The sequence below is a fragment of the Megalops cyprinoides genome, chromosome 2 (genome assembly GCF_013368585.1).
Source record: "Megalops cyprinoides isolate fMegCyp1 chromosome 2, fMegCyp1.pri, whole genome shotgun sequence".
Taxonomy (NCBI): Eukaryota; Metazoa; Chordata; class Actinopteri; order Elopiformes; family Megalopidae; genus Megalops; species Megalops cyprinoides.
In genome coordinates this window covers 3153974-3169624 of record NC_050584.1, presented here as the reverse complement: position 1 = coordinate 3169624, position 15651 = coordinate 3153974, and the positions used below count along the sequence as shown (strand labels likewise).

General features: G+C 45.8%; 2 protein-coding genes across 2 annotated transcripts in view; one reads left to right on the top strand and one right to left on the bottom strand.

The window, feature by feature from the left end:
- cracd (capping protein inhibiting regulator of actin dynamics) overlaps window positions 1-8723 on the bottom strand; it is a 31800-nt gene extending 23077 nt beyond the window's left edge. The window contains exon 1 of the mRNA XM_036520805.1: window positions 8598-8723. The gene's annotated coding sequence lies outside the window, so the exon portion shown is untranslated. The remainder of the gene's footprint in view (window positions 1-8597) is intronic.
- Window positions 8724-9526: 803 nt separating this feature from the next.
- Window positions 9527-14454, top strand: chst14 (carbohydrate (N-acetylgalactosamine 4-0) sulfotransferase 14). The gene is made up of 2 exons (XM_036522208.1): window positions 9527-9991; window positions 13225-14454. The coding sequence occupies exons 1-2, from the start codon at window positions 9731-9733 to the stop codon at window positions 14041-14043; spliced, it is 1080 nt and encodes a 359-aa protein (XP_036378101.1). The 5' UTR covers window positions 9527-9730; the 3' UTR covers window positions 14044-14454.
- The last annotated feature ends 1197 nt before the right edge of the window (window positions 14455-15651 follow it).

Sequence of the window (15651 nt, the reverse complement as noted above, 5' to 3'; positions counted from 1 at the left end):
AAATGAATTAATTTGTATAATTACAATCAGACATGTAACCAAATTGATGCAAAAAGGTATAAAAGCACACATGGGTCAGGGATTTGAAAATGTAACATGGCTCATCTTGCATTATTAGAAGATTTAGCCCACTGTGCGGTCCGCAGGGAGCGCGTTTTCAGAGAGCATGCTGACTTGTTTGCAGAAAGTACAGAGTGGCTTCTGAGCAGGTACCGCTTTCCAAGAGGAATAGTGCTCAATTTATGCCGTGATTTGGGACCTATGTTGGAGCGCGAAACAAACGCACGAAATCCATCCCTGTTCATATACAAGTTCTATCCACCCAGGGATTTTTGGCTACCGGCACGTTCCAGCGTCAGGTTGGTGACAGATCCGGCATTTCTCAGCCATCAATGAGCAAGATATTGCCTGCAGTGTTGAATGCAATAATTTCCCTGGTCCCAAACTACATTGAGTTCCCTTACACAAATCTGCAGCAAGCCGAAGTTAAACGGGGATTTTATGCCATCGCCGAATTTCCTAATGTCATAGGTGCAGTAGACTGCACCCATATAGCGATAAAAGCACCATCTCAGAACGAATTTAACTATGTTAACAGGAAGGGGTATCATTCCATCAATGTTCAGCTCATATGTGATGCTCGTCTGACCCTGTCAAACGCGGTTGCCCGGTGGCCTGGAGGAACGCACGATTCATTCATTGTGCAGAACAGCTCTGTGGGCCTTCGTCTACAGGGAGCAGCTGTTGAAGATGGATGGCTTATTGGTGAGTGTTGCGCAGCACATTTCAAATACTATTACTGGGATAAATTAACATGTCCTGTATCTCATCTAACTTGCATCCTTAGGTGATCAGGGCTATCCACTGAAGCCATGGCTCATGACCCCATTAGGCAACCCGAGAACCCCGCAGGAGCAAAATTACAACCGGGCCCATGCGTGCACTAGATGCGCAATTGAGCGCGCAACAGGTCTGCTGGAAGGTTGATGGCTGTCTGTGGTGTCTGTCTAGCACGGGGGGGGACATTCCAATATCAGCCTGAAAAAGTATGCAATATTGCTATGGCGTGTTGTGTGCTCCATAACCTGGCCATCAGACGAGGTGTCCCCCTGCAGGAACCCCCAAAACCAGACGCACCCATGCCTGACGAAGAGCCTGACGCAGTGCCCCTTGCACCTCCTAATGCCATTGCCATTCAGACGAGAGCTAGGATCATACAAAGATTTTAGGCAAGTCTGCCCATTAGCCGGCTTCAGTGTGTGTGTATATATATTTGCACAATGACTGATCTCACAATTATTTGCCAGTCTTAAGTTTTTTTAACCATTTGGGATGCACATGACGCTATTTGTTCCAGTGACTCATTGATTTCCATTAATACACTGGAAATAGTGTTCAGTTGCTCTTTTATTTCACTTATAGCCTTGGTTGCATCCTCTTGATTTTTTAGGACAGCGTCTGTCAAGACCCTTGGCTCCCGACGCACAGAAGACTGTGCGGATGGCCGTGGCTCCTCCTGCGTCACCACCACAGGAACGGACAAATTTTCTGAATAATATGGAAAACATCGTTGGTAATATTGTTTGTAACATTGTAATTTTTTTTAAATGCAAACTTCTACTTCATGGTTTATCATTTCAAGTTGCGATACATGTTGAAATAAATGTGTGGAAACAGTGGCTTTGTTTTTTTACCATCACTTTGGATGTTCAATTATCCATCTCCATGTTCTATGATGCCAGAAAGAGCTGCTTTGCCAATGATACTGGCAATCCTCGTGTCCAAAGCCGAAAGCTCGGCCGTGCCTTTTCCTCCACCGGTGGTCGAAATTTCTCGCTTGTATGTGGCCACGCGTTTTTTGCCAATTATTTTGAAGTCAAACCATTTCTTCTTCATTTCTGAAGGTGTCCTCCTCTCAGACCCGACACCATTAACTGCATCTGTGACCCTCTCCCATGCTGAATTTTTTTTCTTGTTAGTTATACCTGCGCTCAGTGAACTAAACAATACCTTTTGGTTGGCTTCCACTTCTCCGACAAGTACTTCAATTTCTGTTTCTGAAAAGTTTCTCTTTTTGGTTCGCTTTGCCATTATTATGAGGGAATAAACAAAACCCATGTGTTTTTAAAGGGATCGTTCATACCATATATGGTTAGTTGGGGGCGTTTCAGAATGCAAATGGTATGGGCGGTATGGGACGTCAAATGTGACAGACCTTTTTCGTGGACAAAATGCCTTCTGTGCTACGAAACGCATACATTCATTACGAAACCATGTAACACCGTAACGCCTTTTGTCCACGAAAAACACAAACGCGTTAGCATTGCGTCTACAAAATATTGAAGAGAGCACATACTTTCGTGCACAGAAAACAAAACTGATAATTCCTTTTGTGCACTGAACTGACCGTTGTGCTTATCATTTTGTGTACAAAAGGTGGAATGCACTTCACACTATGTGGATAAAAGAAACTCATTTTGTAGGCAAAAGTAATTCTGTCCACGTAACAGATGTCCTAGGCCAGCATTTACGCTTTTGTGGCACGAAATGCAGAATGCGCTATACCATCATCATTCCATGCCATCGAATGTTCATCTTGTCCACTTCACTGATTTGCTATATTACTGAAAGTATGATGTGCACGAAAGGGATTTAGCACAATATATTCCGTGACTCCGCAGTTACAGAAGGCATTCCGTCCACGAAAGCAAAGGCTGCTTGAACTTTCGTATGCATCCATTTCGTGGACACAATGCTAACGCGTTTGTGTTTTTCGTGGTTTCACGTGTTACTGTGTTACATGGTTTCGTAATGAATTTATGCGTTTTGTATCACAAAAGGCATTCTGTCTGCGAAAGCAAAACATTGATGTCTATGACAGTTCCAGCAGCCTTTGCTTTCGTGGACGGAATGTCTTCTGTAACTGACGGACAGAATTACTTTTGTCTACAAATTGAGTTTCTTTTGTCCACATTCAGCCCCTGAAAGGCTAAATAACAACAACACAAGACTACTGTTTCAAAATCAAATAATACATTTATTTCACAGCAGCGGTTAAACGTTATTAAACGTTGGAATACTCGTTGGAAACGACACAGGGAAGTACAGTTTCGGTCAACGAGAGAGAGAGCGAGCGAGAGCGCTGCATGGCATAAGCAGAAAGACAGACAAAACGATCTGATTATCTTTTTTTTACTTTATGACCCTGACACTGTTGGTTATTATTTTGTTGATTTTAGCAGTCATCTCTCAGTGGTTAGAATCGTTAGAATTCTATTATTTTGCGTCTTGTAGATCTACGTTCCGAGTGCTCCGATTCCCTAGAGTGCGAGAACACTCCGGTTTAAAATCCGACCACTTTTTTTCTTCTCCTCCACCGCACCTCTGGTGAAACTGCATTCATAGCAGGCACCACTTTGAGCCACTCCTCTTTTTTTCCGTCGATTTGAAATGCCAGTAGTCTGGCCTCCGAAAAGGACATTTTTTCTCCACTCCACCTCATCAACCATCACCTCTATCTCCATGTCCGAATAATTTCTTTTCTTACGTCCTGCCATTGATCCTCAGCATCAGTCTGCATTTCACTCAGATTTACCTGGGATCTTTAATATGCTAATTCGACGAATTAAAGGCGTGTCTCGGTCCATATAAGAACAATTGTGGGAGTGGACGTTAAGAGCGTTCATGTGCACATCATCTCACGATTTATGAAGACAATCAGGCGTACGTGGTGTTTCATAACTCTGACGAAAAACCTCCGTACACAAATCGTGAGATTGTGCGTACGCATGGTCCTACGGCAAGTTGTACACAAAGATTGATACATATGGCCCGTAGTCTGCGTTGTGTCTTTTTACTAGATGGGTCAGTGAGCGAGCGAGTTTTGAACCAAGGTTCCCGCTGCTTACAGCTAAACCCGACGGCCAGCGTTGCCACCAGTTGAGCTAAAAGCAAGTTGCCCCCAGCTTTATTGGAAACAACGCTAGCTAACTAAGTCTTAGGGAGTGACGTAACTGCTGTAACTGCTCGGCTACCTGTTACCCGCTACCCTACAGGCTTTACGCAGGGCTCACATGAGCTACTCACTTTAGCTCTGCTAAATGTGTGTCTCACTCCTGTCTCAGTGCCAACCGCTCCCCTCTCAGCCCCCACCGCGCCTCTCTCAACGCTGACCGCACCTCTCTCAACGCTGACCGCTCCCCCCTCAGCACCGACCACTCCTGTCTCAACACTGACCGCTCCCGTCTTAGTGCCCACTGCTCCTCTCTCAGCTCCCACCACTCCTGTCTCAACGCTGACCGCACCTCTCTCAGCGCCCACCGCTCCTCTCTCAGCCCCCATCGCTCCTCTCTCAACGCTGACCGCACCTCTCTCAGCCCCCACCGCTCCTCTCTCAACGCTGACCGCACCTCTCTCAGCGCCCACCGCTCCTCTCTAAACGCTGACTGCACCTCTCTCAACGCTGACCACTCCCGTCTCAGTGCCAACCGCTCCCCTCTCAGCCCCCACCGCGCCTCTCTCAACGCTGACCGCACCTCTCTCAACGCTGACCGCTCCCCCCTCAGCACCGACCACTCCTGTCTCAACACTGACCGCTCCCGTCTTAGTGCCCACTGCTCCTCTCTCAGCTCCCACCACTCCTGTCTCAACGCTGACCGCACCTCTCTCAGCGCCCATCGCTCCTCTCTCAGCCCCCACCGCTCCTTTCTCAACGCTGACCGCACCTCTCTCAATGCTGTCCGCTCCCGTCTTAGTGCCCACCGCTCCTCTCTGCATGTGTGTCACTCTGACTGCCTGCTGTGCTGTGCACATTCATGCAGGCAACAGCTGGGCGCAGAAGCATCAACACCCTGGATATATATCCAGCCCAAAGGATGAGATGGAGGGGAACTGATGTGGTTCTCCTGCCCCCTCCCTTTCTGCAGGGGACCCTTCCTCATCCCTGTCTCCTCCTCCTCCTCACCTGCACTGCAGTTTCTGCACATCGCTGAATTATTTTATTTTATCATATTTAATCATCCAGTGTTCCAGCTTTGTCACCTGCAGTATGACATCAAGGACTGAACATTTTCAGTGATGCCTTTGAATTGATAAGCAGTACTGGAAAGAAGCAGAGGGTTATATTTCAATGATCACGATTTTACTTTACATTTGGCCTTTAAGAAAGACACTGAATTTGAAATAGGCTGAAGGACTTCAGGGTGCAGTGTTTGTATCAATGATAAACTGTTGTGTGAATACTGTTCATGGGCAGTGAGTATCGGTGATGACTTCAGTCTTTCACACAGAGTACGATGTCCTTTTAAATAAAAGTTTAAATAAAAATGACAGGTGTGCCATCGCAGACATCTGAATGAATGAAACTATAAAAGGAACGTCTACCCTGACACAGCTAATGGAATAAAGAAGAGGTCATTTCCACATCCTCTGCAGTACAGATACATCAGCTTCACTGCTGACACACTCTGTAGCAACCTATATTCTATAGCGACTTTATCAACACATTCTGTATAGAGCTCAGATGTGTGGATACATTCTGTTAAACTCAGACGTTGCAACATGGGACCAGGTAGGTGGCTATCAGCCTCAGTAAGCACTTCAACCAGTGCAGTATTTTTAGTTATAAATATTAATCTCCTGCTTCATGAAATATGAATGTTGAAAGTGTTCCTCTGTAGCAGTGACTCTTCTACTACTTACATGGTGACTGAGGGCATGGAGAGACTGGAGCACACAGCCTCAGTGCCTGGCTAACTGCTCATTATTACTGCAACTAACACATCATCTACACGGATGCACCTTTACACTAACACCATCACAGTGGGGGGGGGGGGGGGGGGGGGGGGGGGGGGGGGGGGGGGGGTGTAAGAGGAACAGGGAAAGCCCTGCACTGTAATAAATGTCACTACCACTCTAACTGTCCTCATGCCACCTGTTTGTTTTATAATGTGGTTTCAGCTTAACTTCAGTTAATTGGCACTTTTGTAGATGTGTACATTTTCTGTTTATTTCCTCTTGATGATATTTTTTAAATGTTCATTTCATGTGACAAATATAACGCTGTCTTTGAGTTCCCAAAAAAAGTTGATGGAAAGTTCAGGCCAAATGGTTTTGTGATCTGATTACATCACCCTATGATGAGAGAATTTCACAGCCCTGGAATAACACTGACAGCAACACTGAGACATCAATCATTCCAGCTCTCAAATGGATGAATGGTTTAACTGTGAGTGAATGGCATGTCCTCCCCTCCCTCAGGAAGAGGGATACAGAGTAATACCGCAGAACCTGAGTATCCCTGCCACCATTAAGAGGTCAATCCAATTTGTTTGTTTAGTTATAGCATTTTCCAAAATTGTGTGTTTAGCAGGTCATTATTTCCTGTATCTTCTCTTCCTTCAGGAGATTATCTTGATCACCTTTTAAGGGGTTGAAGAATAATTTCCCAGTGTTTCCCAAAACGGCCCCTTCTGAAATGCACTGCTAGATAGCAGGGCGGGAAGCGTGGAGGTCAGCCATGCATATTCTGTCTGAAAACCAGACTCCCACTGGTTTCAGAAATAGGGCGTTTGAGGAAGTGTTTCACAGAGGCAACAAACAGCGAATTACAGAAGCAGTCTGAGTCTGACATGGAGAAACTTGAGCCCGTTGGGTCCACTGCAGATGTTAGACTAGAAATCTGTCTCAGGGAGAGGAAAGACCTTGCGCATGAGGTCAGAGGTCAGAGACATCAATGCTGGAGACATGCAGTGACAGGAATGACCTGTCAATCATCAGTAATGCAAAAAATCAGTCACCATCATTTAACTCCTGGAAACTTTATCCATGCCCTAATCTTTTGAAAATAATTTATATTTGTCCCATGTATATTATCTGTTTAAAAAGACTATGTAGTGCTGACTGATCGCACTGCCTGGTGAGCCATGAAGACTGTGGATTAAACAGGACCTAAAACTGCCCCCCTTGGGGGAAACCAAACGTCAACAGGTAGATTCGCAATTCAGGTTCCATAACAGGGAGATCACTGCTGGCTGCAGACAGGTGATTTAGCAACATGATGCTATGATCAGAGGCTCTGCACAGATCAAAAATAGCATTAATACCAGCATATATCTGATATTTAGTTAGAACAGTACTAATAAGTGTCAGCAGAGACTGAAACTGAAGCTATCAGTAAACCCTGACTGTTGGACCTTGATGACAGTGATCTGGAGGCTGTGACACTGTGTGAATCCTGGCTGAAGTGCCTCCAGGACATCACTGTGGTTGTGATCTGCATGACTGTCTGCTTGGGAGGGCTGCTGGCCTGGCCTGTAGCTGCTGGTGACTCTGAGCTCAACATGAAGTTCCCTGACTGCTGACCAGTATGAACTCCTGCAAAGGCAGTATATATGCATCTGTTTACAATACATACGTACACACAAACACAATGTGTGTCTCATACTCTATCATTGGGACATGTACAGTCAAAGCACTTTTTTTCTCAGTGCACTTTGTGTATCTGTTTATCTATTGGTTTGTCTGTCTGGTCAGTTGTGGATGTCATGATCATTTTTATATTAGGCCAGACGCCAGCGCTGTGCAGTGGAGTCCCGTGGGAGCGTTCCGTACTTCTGCCTTCCGCCTCGATTCTCACACTTAAACACATTCACAGATCCAAGGCCAGAAACGGCAAATCGGATAGCTACCAACCTCTCTGTCATCACTGACCGTCCGTTTTCAGTACCAATGTTGTCACATGTGGTGAAGAATAACAAAGCGCAGCGGCTATATTTGCGTTTTTTACATGTTAATATTCGAAAAAAAAAATGTCAAAAGAGAACATACGCCATTCATGTGCCTTATTCGTATAGACAAATTCATGTTCGAACAAACGATACGAATCCGACACAAAAAAACACCCCTTCTAACAGAAACTATTAACCACCACCATCTATCTTTTTAGACAGCTTTCCCGACACGCCACATAAATCGACCTCAAGCAGACACTGAATTTGCGTATCGTGAGCGCTATATGGTTATAGTTAAGATGCCATTCCTTTGAAGTGCAGCTCAAAGCGAGGACATTGAGGAGCATGCGGGCTTCGTGAAAGAATAGACATGGGCTACTTGAGGCTCCTGCATATGAAACACAATGACGACTCCGGTTGCCATTCAATATTTCACTGTCACAATAGACTGCGGCGCCAAATTAAGGTAAAAAAAAAAAAAAAACGGCCGCAAAACAATCCGTTGACAAGCATCTACTGTGCTGATTTCGTAAATATGTCGGGAAGAGGAACAGACAGACGAGTCTCGTCCAGGCACAGGTGTGTACCGAAGGCCGATTCATAGACAATAGAAACAGACGTACGATGATGTAAACACATCACAACCATCCTCTAGGCAGCAAAACTGAAATAACGCACTGAAATCTGTGTGCAGATGTATCCCTCTCCTGCACTGGCTTCCCTTTCGTAGACCGCACATCTAAGGACGGACTCTTTTTCTCAGTGGTTAAAATAAGAAACCCGACAAGGTCACCATCACAAACAAACCATCCGCGACCGGCATAGAAAAAAAAAAAACAATATAACTTATCAGATATGCTATCCTACCGCTCAAAGCGCGTCTCTCCCCGTCGGCTCGCCGTCTCCGCGCGCCTTTGTGCTCGGAACGGCTGTGCGTGTCCGCGGCGATCCTGCACACGGCTGCTCCGACCCCTTTGCGCTGCTGATGCTTTGCGGGTGCTCACGCAGGACGGAGCCACGGTGGGATCGGCTGCGGAGCGGAGCCGCGTCCCGCACAGCCGCACGTGAGCCGGGAGGGTGTGGCGGAGCTGGCGCGTGCCGCCCGAGCCGCCCGTGCCTTTCACTGCAACGGTTTCATCCCGTTCGCCCTCTCGCGTGGGGTTTGTTGTTGACATTATTTTTGCGGTGAGGACACTTTTTAAATTAATGGCAGATCATAATGCGTGCTAATACACATAGTTTTATTATTTTTTTTTGTCAAAATTAGGCAACTGTCCTGCCTGGCAGAATAGTGGTATTCATGGAATTGAGTGAGGGGTGTTTCGCTGAATAATCAATGCTCTTATTTATACACATCAATCAATAAAATATGCAGCTCCGTCTTGATGAAGCAACTGCAGCACGTCACGTGGAGAATGATCACTATTCTGGAAATGTAATGCGAACAGAGAGCGATTGTTTGGAGGAGGGGGAACAGACTCACACGGACTCCGGACGCGGTAAATCGTTTATTCATGCAGCTAATTCTCTACACCGGAGCCGTTTCTCAGGCGTGGGATTCTGCTGGGGTCTGTGCCAGCCATTGTGCGGCGTGCAGCAATTCGCTGTTTGTCCTGTGGGGACATTAAATTCACATAATAAACCACTTTCTAAAACACATTATTACTATTATACATTTTGGAAAACGCATGTTTTTACAAAATATGAACATGATCAATAAATTTACAGTAATGACCCAATTAAAGACTCATTGGTCTACATACAGCAAACGCACCCACGCACAGCGGAAAGTGAGGACCATGCCACCCCTCCTGCCCTCAGGGATGCTGAACAGACTACAACTCCCAGAATTCCTCACTGTAAATAGACACGCAATCTGGCGAGAGGAACTCGGCAGAAGTTGGGGTGACAGAAGAAGTTATGGGTCCGTATTAGTTCAGCCTGTTTGTTTCCCTTAAAAACAAACGAACTGCTTTGTGGACCTCGGCTGTGCGTGGATTATGGCGCCGCGAAAGCAGGACGTTGCGCTGAAGCGGTCGGTCCTAAACCTGCGGTCGCCGGTGAAGCTGCGACGCAGCTCCGCAGTCTTGCCCTCGGTGCTGACGTTCGCGGTGATCGTGGCGTCCGGAGGCCTGTTGCTGATGATCGAGAAGGGGCTGCTGAACAGCGTGGACACCCCTCCACCCAGAGGAAACGGCAAGAAAGCGGACTACCTCCGACCGGCTAGACATCATAGCCCCACCGTGGACACGGAGTCTCAGGTAGGCGCTAACGGTTAGCCCGATCTGCGACTGCAAGGTCTGCGTGATCGCGGTGGTGATGAGGATCCTAATTTATCGCTAAACTCCTGCTTCGTCTGCGGGAATCGTGTAAGATGCCTGGCTGCATTCCTGATCTTATTTCACTGGTATCCGGGGGCTAATGAGCCCTCCGGAGATGCGTTGCGGTCTCTGTGAAACAAGATACTCCGGGGGAGATGTTTCATCTTGCACGATCACGAAATGACCGAGTGCAAAAACATACAGCCTGGATTCCTGCTTCAGGTTAGCCAGCCTGGCTCAGGAGTTTACCGTCAGATACAAAAGAGCGTCGCAGCTGTTTCTTACGGCGGTGTTTGTCTTAAGGGGTGTGTGTGTGTGTGTGTGTGAGAGAGAGAGAGAGAGAGAGGGAGGGAGGGAGGGAACATGAATGTTCATCGTGCAGGTTTTCATGGATATTGATGGTGCAAGAAACGTGCTGATAAGTGTGATTGATGCAAGCGTAAGGTGTGGATTGTGTGCACTGTTACTACTAAGGACACCAGCAAGAGATGTAAGTGCTTATTGTTTGTGTAGGTAAGTGTTAATGGTGTGTGTAAGACGTCACTGTATATGGTCTGTGAAAGTTAGTTTTAATGGTGTGTGTGGGAGGTCTGTAGTTTTACAGGTGTGTAGTGTGTAGTGTGAGACGTGAAAGTGAGAGGAATGAGCTCAGTGTAACAGGATGGAAACATTTTTGCAAAATCACTTCAACGTGCACATTTAGGGGCATAAAAACACTGCTGACGAGTTAAATAAAATTCTCTTGACAGGAAAGCATAACCATTACAAATAGGAAATAATTTGAGGAATAGACTACAGCTCCATGCTACTTGTGAGGCATAGAGAAATTATATTGTGTAATTATGGGCTTTAGAGACTTAGAATGGGCTTTTGGCTGTTGATTTTGGATTCATTGTGCCCCTTTATTACTAGAACCAAAATAGGTCCCAATTCTGAATAACAATTTTTGAAAATGACAGTGAGTCCTGAGATGTGTTAGATTCTGGTTTGTGGACCAGACAGTCGGATGAATGAGACCGGTCTGGCAGAGACAAGGTTAATTCCCCAGGAGCCAAAGTTACGCATGCAAACAGCACCCGAACTAAGGCTGCTGTCGGGAGAGTACCATGCATTTTATGGTTCTTTGCCCTGGTCTGGGTTTTTATGATTCCTTTCCTGACTCAGGACCAGACCAAGGACAGATAAGTCAACAAATATACACATATAGCAGGCAAGAGGGCAAACCGCCATAAATACCCCTAAATCAGTGACCTCAGGTCACATACCTACTTAAAATAAGCAGCCATCACTTTAAGTTTGCAAGAAGTCACCTAAAACCCAGTCAGATACTTAAAACCTCAAACTAATGATTGCCTGTTTGGATTCACATTTGATTTTGCCAGCTAAAAGCGGAAGAAGAGCGGGGTACACCCACTTTGTGTATTGGTAAGCATTAATCTGCCCCTCAGATGTAGAATCCTTGGCTAAACGGTGGCTGCAGTCATGTTTGGTTTAATCTGAAAGAGGTTCAGGTACCAAATACTTCTAATTTAATCTTAAAGAACACTGTCTTTTCAGCCAATCTTAAAGTTACTTCTTAAAACAGTACCATCCAGATGGACCACAACTTTTCTCCTCGTCCTGAGCACAATCAGTAGATGTGTGTGCTTCTTTGTGTGTATCTACATGTTCAGATCACTTACCCTTTTATACCCCACAGTTAATTGTACCCTCATGTCATGGGTAAAATGTTGGAAAACCTAATATCGTGTGATAACGTGTATTTCTCAGTGTAGCAGCAAACCACCACTTTACCAGTTCCTCTCAGCCAACTCTCTCCTCTCAACCCATGCCTATTAATGTTTGGTGTCATTGCGATGCTCATGAAGATCTGAATGCAAAAATGACAATCTCAAAAATATATCTGGTATTTCCAGATGTTTGGATAGAAAGCACAAAATTAAGTCCTGAAGAAACTTCCAGGCACCCCCCCACCACAAAGTTAATTATGCATGGGTCAGGGACGTGGAGAGAGCTTCTTCTTAAGTCAGGCCTAGAACAGGCCTCAATGCTCAGATAGATGCTCAGCCTTACGCTCAGTCATACTGCTCAGTCATCCAGTATGCTCAGTTCTTGTCTGCACAGCTTGGTTCAGTTTTTGCTTGCGGTCCATCCAATCTGCTCAGTTTCTCCTGCAACTTTTTGGATTTTTCCTTTTGGAGTTTTGCTGCTATTGTGAGTGGTTCCTGTGTTCTTCCTTGGGAGAGGTAAACAATTGACTTGGGTTATTTTCTCTTCACGCATTCATTCATCCATTCCGTGATCCATCCATGTTCTTGGTTTGTTAATGTCTTTATGTAATTTAATGTCTGTTAAGGTAGTGGACTAGGCCTGTAGCCCAGACTCTGAATTTTGTCTTTGTCTAAGTGTAACTGCTCAATAAACCTTTTTAATTTATTCCAGTTGTGAATATATATTTCTGGCAAAGGCTGATCCACCAGACTGCTCATTTCCTATCAACGAATTTGGTGATTTAATTGATAATTAATATCTTTAATATTAATTATTAAATGAAATCAATTTTTCTTAATTATTTTACGTTGTTTAAGTGAGGAGTTTTAGTAATTGGCGTCATTTGTGTTTGGTATTCAGAGTGCTGGATGATAAACAAGGGCATTAATTTCTAAGACCGCTAGGTTCAGACCATTTAATTTTTATTAAACTCTCACTTCCCCGACACTGCCTAGGCTCAGATGAGTGCTCACAGAAATACCTAGGATATTTAAGCCACACCTTAACAGTTGTTGATTGGGTTTAGACAGAGGCAGTGGACTACAGGCATTGATGTGTTGATGACCCTTTGTTCTAGGACAGTTCCCCTAGACAATTTGGTGTTATCTGTCCCGATATGGTGGTGACGCTTTGCCAGTTCCTGTCGACGATTTGGTGTCATCTGCCTTGGTATGGTAGTGACACTTTGCCCTGGGACAGTTCCTGTGGATAATTAGATAAATACAATGTAGATCCTAATAGGTGTTTGGTGTTGAAACCTCCTCTTTTTAGATTATTCGACACAAATTAATCAGCTCTTTATAGCTGTGTTGACGAATCATTGAAGTAAGGAGTGAGCGCAGCATATGTAGGTGTTCCCCTTCTTCATTTGAAAGTCTCTCTTCCTCTGTGTTCCTGCCTAGATTCTTCAGGACATCCGTAACCGCACCATCTCGACTGTGTGCGGTCAGAAGAACATGCCGCACAGCGTGTGGTCCCTCAACCCGCTGCAGAGGAAGACTGTGCTGCAGCATATCCTGGTCAACGACGAGCACAAGTTCCTGTACTGCTACGTGCCCAAGGTGGCCTGCTCCAACTGGAAGCGCGTGCTGAAGGTCCTGAGCGGCGCGCTGGAGAGCGTCAACGTGAAAATCAAAATGGACCACAAGAGTGACCTGCTTTTCCTGTCCGACCTGAAGCCTGAGGAGATCCGACTCCGCCTCAAGCACTACTTCAAGTTCCTGTTCGTCCGAGACCCCATGGAGCGCCTGCTCTCTGCCTACAGGAACAAGTTTGGTGAGATCGAGGCATACCAGAAGAAGTACGGCATGGAGATTGTGAAGCGGTACCGGAAGAACCCAGGGAAGTCTGCGGGGGATGACGTGACATTTGCAGAGTTTGTGCGCTACCTACTGGATGAGGATGTGGAGCGCATGAATGAGCACTGGATGCCCATCTACAACCTGTGCCAGCCCTGCGCCGTGTCCTACGACTTCATCGGCTCCTATGAGCGCCTGCAGACCGATGCCAGCTACGTCCTGCAGCGAGTCCAGGCCCCGCCTCACGTCCAGTTCCCTGAGAGACAGACCTGGTACAAGCCAGTGACCCCTCAAACACTGCAGTACTATCTGTGCAGCCTGCCCCAACGGCTGCTGACCGAACTCTTGCCCAAGTACATCCTGGACTTCTCCCTCTTCAGCTACCCCCTCCCCAACACCACCAGCCAGCTCTGCAGACACTAGCATAACTGCTTTTACATAGATATCTTTCTTATACAATTTTTTTTATTAATGGTCATGTAGGGTTATTTTGATATTGAGAGAAATTTTATACTTCAGATTTTTTTCCTTACAGCTCTGGGAAATGTTTGAACCTGCTGTTGTCACATATCAAACCCCAGACCAGGGAGAGGAGGTTGAAACCACTTCTGTAGGATATGCATTTTACTGCCAGCTACATAGAAATGACGGTTATCAAATGATTGTGATGTTGTTAAGATGAATCACAATCGTTGCATATCAGTGGAAGATACAAGTAATTAACTGAACTGTGAGCTGGTAGCTCTGTCAGTTTCCAGTGTTGCCTCTGTGTTGAATCTGTGCTTGTTTCAGGTTTGAACCAAAACATGGACCCATCCATTAGCAACATTAAAACTCCAGTGCTGTAATGGATGTGTTTTCTTAGTTATTTTGTCCTGCTGCTGGTGCTGATGTCAGAGGCCGGGTTAGGAACCCAAGAGTTTTCTGTGAGAAATGCCTGTTGAAAGTTAAAAGTTCTGAAGTGCCAGTGGCAGCAAAACAAAAACTGCACTGCAGTGATGAATTCTGGAGCGCTCAGCCCGGCTGGCTCACAGCACGGGAAAGGGTCTACTGTAATCTGATACTTTGGCAGGAAGTGGGTGGTCCAGAGCATGGGAATGGCTTCCTGTAGTTTGACACCTTGGCAGGAAGTGCTGTCAGGGCACGTACAGGAAGCTGAAGTGTGTACTTGCGTAAGTTTGTTTGGTAAAGTTGTCAGAGCGAGCAGGAAACTAGCGATGTGAATAACGGCTCTTTGAAGGGAGCTGGATCTTATGGCTCCGTTCCTTTCCGAGAGCCGTTCAAAAGAACAGCTCATCGTTCTTTTAGGGGGCGGGGATTACTAGGTTTATCTGCACAATAATCATATCGTATAATGATACTCGTATTGCCAGACCTAATGTCATTGTGTATTTGTGCTTTACAACGTAACCGCCATTAAACAATCAGAAGGCGAAAATCTCTCTCTCTCTCAGCAGAGATCAAAACAGTGACACTTTAGTTATGATTCCTGCTCCATAACCACTATGCTACGCTGACTGAACTTAAGCCACAGTGAAATTTGGGCGCAACGATAAAATGAGCAGCTCTCAAGTACGACTCGGATCACCGAGGACTGTCAGCTGCTGCTGAGGTAAACCTATCAGTGCGCATTGAGTAAAGACATGCTGGCCTCTGCGTAAACATCAGAAATTCCCTCATGGAAACCCGGCGCCGTAGTTCCATCTGAAGCAAAACCAATTAACACCACACATCACCATGGCTTCCCTGCAATTCCAGCACAGTTGGGATTTTCTGCTCTGAACACAAACTGCACTCATCTGCCACCTCTGTGGTCTGTCCAGACCACCATACAACACCGTAGCCTCAGCTTTTCCTCATAGTTTATGCAAAACGATTCTGCTAAAGTCGATTAAAGCACTCTCCCTCAGGTACCTCAGAACATCTCAGTGCAACGCAGCCTGGACTGCATGTATGTATGTGTGTGAGTGAGTGAGTGTGAGTGAGTGAGCGAGCCAGTGAGCGTGCAAACACTGACATCGGTGCTGAAGA